Genomic DNA, 5,735 nt, shown 5'->3' with positions numbered 1-5,735 from the left:
GGAAAGAGGAAGTGAGACAGACTATGAAAAGTGAAAATTTAGGAAAGGGAGATAAAGTGTCTGTTGCAAAATACTTGGAAAAAGAACAGGAAAAGTTAAAAGGATGAAAAAACATTTAAAAATTCAGACTGATGAAAATGGCACTATGGAGAAGTTGCACAAAGGCCTAGAGCAAAAAACCATGAAGAGTGAAAAAAGGAACAATGTAATAAATTAATTATGTGTAAATTTTCCTTTAGTAACATTACACAACACAGGTTTCACAGGCAGTTTTACTGCAGGAAACACATTAAACAAATGTGGAGCCTTACGTGAGGATATCACTGCTCTGGCTCAGCTACTGTCATCTTCACATCAAAGTGAAGAACATGAACCTCTAAATGCCAAAGCATAAAAGAGCAACATCAGTTATACGGCAGTTGACACATTAGGCATTAGACTGATCAGTCACAGAAGATCTTTCCTCACTTCCTCTTCAAAAAGAGACTGGAATATCATGTTGATCTTTATTTAAAGAGCTTTGAAGTGGGGCAGATTTATCCATAAGTGAACTGGCCCTATTTAATTGGTAAAAGTTGCAGCACAGGTATCCTCAGAATGGAATTCTCTCTTCCATTTCACACCCTCGGAAAGTCAAGGCAACTCACCTCTTCAGCTTCCCCTCCATCCAAAGGAATCCATGCCAATCTGTAAAAAGCAATATCTGAGGATGTGGGCTTCCAGCTGACCCTAAAACTATCTGTTGATGCTTCATCAATTTCCAAATGCTGGGGAGCTGGAGCTCTTTCTGCAAAATATTACACAAAAGTGAAGGATGCTTCAGAAAACTGGGAAGACTAATGCTTTACTACCTAATTGCAATAAAAGATGCTTTAAAATAGGTGATTGTGGAAAGACTTAAGAAATTAACCTTATCCACACAAATGTTTTCATGATGTCAACAGATTGCTCCCATGAGTAAGGATGCAATTGGCCCCATAAGAAGGTAAAGAAGTAAAAAACTTCAATGAAAATAACAGAAAGCATTCCATACATCTGAATTCACAGCCACAGACACTTGCTGTTACTGATCTTACTTTCCAGTCATGTAAGTGTATAAATTTTTTTCTTGGAAAGCCTTCAAAAACTCAGCAATACTTACTTGTGGTAAAGCTGCCAGTAAGTGGCTCAGATTGTCCTTCATCAAACAGGGAGAAAATAGCAACAGTATACTCTGTAAGGGATGTCAAACCTTTTAAAGTATGGGTTGAAACACGACCAACTTCCACCTAGAGAAAGCATAATTAGCAATAGATATTGATCATACACTTCACATTATCACTGTCTGAAATTCTGATGGGTAATAATAATGCAGAAAGAAATCCTGTAATAGAGAAATTTTGTGAAACTGTGAACAAATATAAAATCAGTGCCATAAAAGCTGGCAAGAACAATTAAAATAGACAAACTAGAGAAAAGGGAAATTTTGTTTATGGCAAACAAGGGAAAAAGAGTATTCAGCCTTAGTAAGCCTAACTCACTAGCTAACATATCAGCACTGTGGATTCAGCAACAGAGGAAAGAACTTATGGGGCTATTGAATCATGGACAATCACGCAAAACTAAATATTACATAAGTAAATTATTACATGCAAAAGCCTAAGTCAGAACATCCTGTTATCATATTATCATTCTGTTTAGGCCAAATCCTGTTGCTAGGAATTGAGTTTTCAAAATTTAATTAAAGTGGTAAATGTTAAGAAAATGTGCAAAGCCTTTAGATAGTAATTTTGAATGAGCTTGAGTCCATGATGTAGGATACATTGAAAAACTTGTTATCTGGACTGAATCAAGATAAAATATTTCCAAACCATACATTTAGTCAGGATTCTACACCTACAAACCGCTGTCCACTTGAGTAGTTTCTTCCAGTTTTTGTGCATTAGCAATGATTCTCCTGGTATGTAAGAAGTTCAGAGTACTGTTCCCCACAATTATGATCCAGTCCAAATGTTAATTTGATACTAAGCACACACTGATTTGTGCTAAGTTTCAGAATTCCTTAGCTTGCAAAGTAGCCTCTGTTTATAAAAGTTCCCCACAATAATTACAGAAGTCTGGGGAGGTTGGAGATCGGTTAGGGAAGAGAGATGCAAATAATTTACCTCATTGGTTTCTGTGCCATCTGTTTTAACGTACATGATGCGATAGCCATTCACATTTTTGGAAGCAGGATCCCAGGTGAGTTTAGCACTATTGTGTCCAACATCAGAAAATTTCAAGTTTGCTGGTGGACTTAGAGGCACTTGAAAAGGAAAGAGGTAAAACTATGAAAGTGATTCCAGGTTTCAGCTGTGAAATCTTTCATGTCTTGAAAATAAATAGCACGTTTTCCATTAAAAAAATCTGTATCACTGATGTTGACATAAAAAGACATCAGTGGAGCTACACAAGCACACAGAGGCATATAAAATAACTTAGTTCTTTGCTGAAACAGAACTTTCAGTCTAAGTGCATCTCAACTAATAGTGAAAAAGAAATTGTGTTATTGCTCACAGCAAATACCATAGCAAGATCTAACCTACACGATACTCAATATATTTGTGTTTGTATTTGTAAAGTAACTTAATCCATCTAGATCTTTATCCTATATGAATTTGTTTTCCCTGAGTATCCCAGCAAAAACATTTCATGACAATAATATTTTGGCAAAAATCTTTCTGAGTCATAAATGTCCCTGACATAAGGATAAGTTTGTCCAAAAGCATAACTATCTCAGATCTCCAAATATGATAGGGTTGTGTTGGTTTTTTTTTAAGTCTTCTTAACCTCTCCTCTTTTCTTACACAAAGAAGCTATTTCTTAACAGTAACCCCAGTTAAAACCATATTTATATACTATATACTCTTTGGCTGTCATGAGCTGAAGGAAAATGAGGTCATGCAGGACAGAGTCCCAGATTCTATCCACTTGTCTATCACATTACAGAAAGCAATTTGTGCTGTTACTCTCAGCAGTAGGTTTGATATTAGCCCAACATCTGCTAATTTTCTCTGAATTGTGAGGCCTACCTCTATCCATTTTGTCTTCACACACACTCCTCACCAACCCATGTGGACATGATAAATATCAGCACTTGTAAAGCAGTTTCCCTCACACAAGAGCACATGGGAAAAAGCAAAATATAAAAAAAACCCCAAACCCAATGTATTATGTGGGAACTTCAAGCAGGTTATATATTGACTCAGAATCTGCAAGCAAACACTTAAGCAGTTTAGGAACAGTAAAGTCAACATGGCTATGAGGAAAGGGAGACAGGAACACATTGGAATTGTACTAGATGTGTTTGCCACACTTTCTGGCATTCAATGTATTCCTCAGAGTCTAGTTAAGGGAGTATCACGTGCTGGCTTTCCTTTCTACTTTCTGTCAGTCATGGAATGCACTTTATTTCACCATCCAGACGATACCACTAAATGCCTCAGCCTCAGCTCTTCCCTTTTGGGAACAACCTCCTGACAACATTGCTCTCAACCAGACAGGCAGTCTTGCTGCCAGGGTTATGTGACATCTGCAGTGAGTCCTGGATAAATACTGGCTCCAGAAAGAAATCCCACTGCAGAATGAGCATGCTGATCCTGTCTGGCATGGAGAAATGTTTCGCTACATTAACTGAGATGATGCAGTGTGTAGAATGATATTTTTTACTAAATACAGCATTTATCAGACACTACATACAATACTACTGAAAATTAGGCAGATCACTCTGCAGACTGGTAAATGCTCCAGGAAGAAAATACTAGGTAGAGTCTTTATTAATTGGAAGCCAGAAATAATCACAGTGAAAAAAAAAAAATAAAATATATAGCTTAAATCTGAATCCAGACAGGGAAGACATTACCATGGAACACTGACCATGTGGGACAGGTGTGCTCACCAAGAGCTTTCTTTCACCCCACACTGCCCCACTGCCTGATGAATCAAAGCCTGTTAGAAGAGATCTTATTTGAATAGTTGTAAATGGAAGGTTAGAATAAATCTTTTGTATTGCAGTGCTAAAGATCAATCAGTGTTGGCTGCAATGAGTCATCCTAAAAAATAAATGAAGGTTGCAGAGCAGCTAGACTATTTTTTTTTTTAATTCTAGTTTGGTAACAGCAGTGATGATAAGCTAACATATGTTACTAGCTTCTGTGATCAAACACTGCGGTCATGAAGCCTCAGCTTGTGCCAATGTATCTGGAATTGCATGTGATCTTCCACACAATGTGTTAGCCAGGTTTAGAGCTCTGCAGCCCCCAAGACCATATGACATGAAGAGAAATCAGGCTGGCACAATCATAACCCACATAAACTACTATATAGAATAAATGAAAACCAGATACTGGGCAGATGTTGTCCAAAAGCATGAGAAGGGTGCAGAGGCGGGGGGGTGGCATAAAGAGAGAAAGGGGCAGAGGGACAAAGAATCAAAGGTTTGATTCTCCAATAGTGAAGAATCTTCTACATTAATTTAAAGTCCACAAATGTGCCCAGGTTGCAGCAGTTGGCTATTGCTGCTTGTCTGTCTAGAACTGCCATCTGAGATATGACCCAGTTCCAACAGCATTCCTAGAGCTTCTTCCACCCTTACTGACCTTACAGGCAATTGCTCTGTCCCGTCTTTTTCTTTACATTCTCATGTCTGAAATCCTCTTACCTATTAAATGTAAGTCACTTTGACACTGACTTACTCATGCCAGGAGCACAAAACAAGAGGAAGCAATCATTGCTCTATTGTTGGGAGCAGCACAAACGTCACTGAACGCTGTCCCAGAAATACCCCAGCAGCACAATCACTTCTTTTCAATTCCTTTGTCGTCCAAAAAACTATTTAGAGAGCTGACACACAGTGCTCTGTACAGTTGACTGTACAGAAGACAGAATTTAGCTGGCAAAACTCTTGCTGCTTATTAAAACCACACCATCTATCATGACTGCACAGGCACTTTCCAACCCTTCATTTACCAGATGTTAGGCAGCAGGGCTTGGAGAGAAAACTTCTCTTTGCCTCTTTTCTGTCTGTACTACTGCTGAGCCACAGGAATGAACTTCTCTGTCTGAGCAGGCTCCTCCACACACCTGGTTCTCTGGCTACAGGAGGCTAAACACAGCAGTCTCAGTTTAGCTCCATGTGGTGACCTTCGTTCAACTTCAAGTTCAGAAAATCGTCTTTAACCAAGATCAACAGGGATATCCACAGCACCACTACTAACGAGGGAAAAGTTCACAATTCTGTCCCAAAACCAAGCTGTTCTGTAGAAACTCACATCCTCAGCCTCTATAAAGTATTCACACTGAGAATCTTAAATACAGTAAATACCTCATCCTATGGCAACCCCAGGCACAAATACAGGCTGGGAGAAGAATGGCTGGAGAGCAGTCCTGAGGAGAAGGACTTGGGGGTGGTAGTAGAGGAGAAGCTTGACATGAGCTGCCAGTGTGTGCTGGAGCCCAGAGGGCAAATTGTGTCCTGGGCTGCATCAAAAGAAGTGTGGCCAGCAGGGACAGGGAGGGGATTCTGCCCCCCTACTCTGCTCTGGTGACACCCCATCTGGAATACTCTATACAGTTCTGGTGCCCTCAGCACAAGAAGGATATAGACCTGTTGGAGAGGGTCCCAAGAAGGGCCACCAAGATGGTCAAAGGCCTGGAGCACCTCTGCTATGAAGACAGGCTGAGAGAGTTGGGGCTGTTCAGCCTAGAGAAGAGAAGGC

General features: G+C 39.7%; 1 protein-coding gene across 1 annotated transcript in view; it reads right to left on the bottom strand.

Moving 5' to 3' along the window:
- The window catches only part of COL14A1 (collagen, type XIV, alpha 1), a 121,528-nt gene that overhangs the window by 69,259 nt on the left and 46,534 nt on the right, over positions 1–5,735 (bottom strand). The window contains exons 12-14 of the mRNA XM_009995374.1: positions 2,145–2,284; positions 1,142–1,268; positions 648–787 (exon numbers count right to left, since the gene is read on the bottom strand). Coding sequence (XP_009993676.1) covers positions 648–787; positions 1,142–1,268; positions 2,145–2,284 — 407 coding nt within the window. The remainder of the gene's footprint in view (positions 1–647; positions 788–1,141; positions 1,269–2,144; positions 2,285–5,735) is intronic.

Source organism: Chaetura pelagica, unplaced genomic scaffold, assembly GCF_000747805.2.
Source record: "Chaetura pelagica isolate M959 unplaced genomic scaffold, ChaPel_1.0 scaffold53, whole genome shotgun sequence".
Classification (NCBI taxonomy): domain Eukaryota; kingdom Metazoa; phylum Chordata; class Aves; order Apodiformes; family Apodidae; genus Chaetura; species Chaetura pelagica.
Note: the sequence above shows the minus strand (reverse complement) of the source record. Positions and strands in the feature narration are given on the sequence as shown.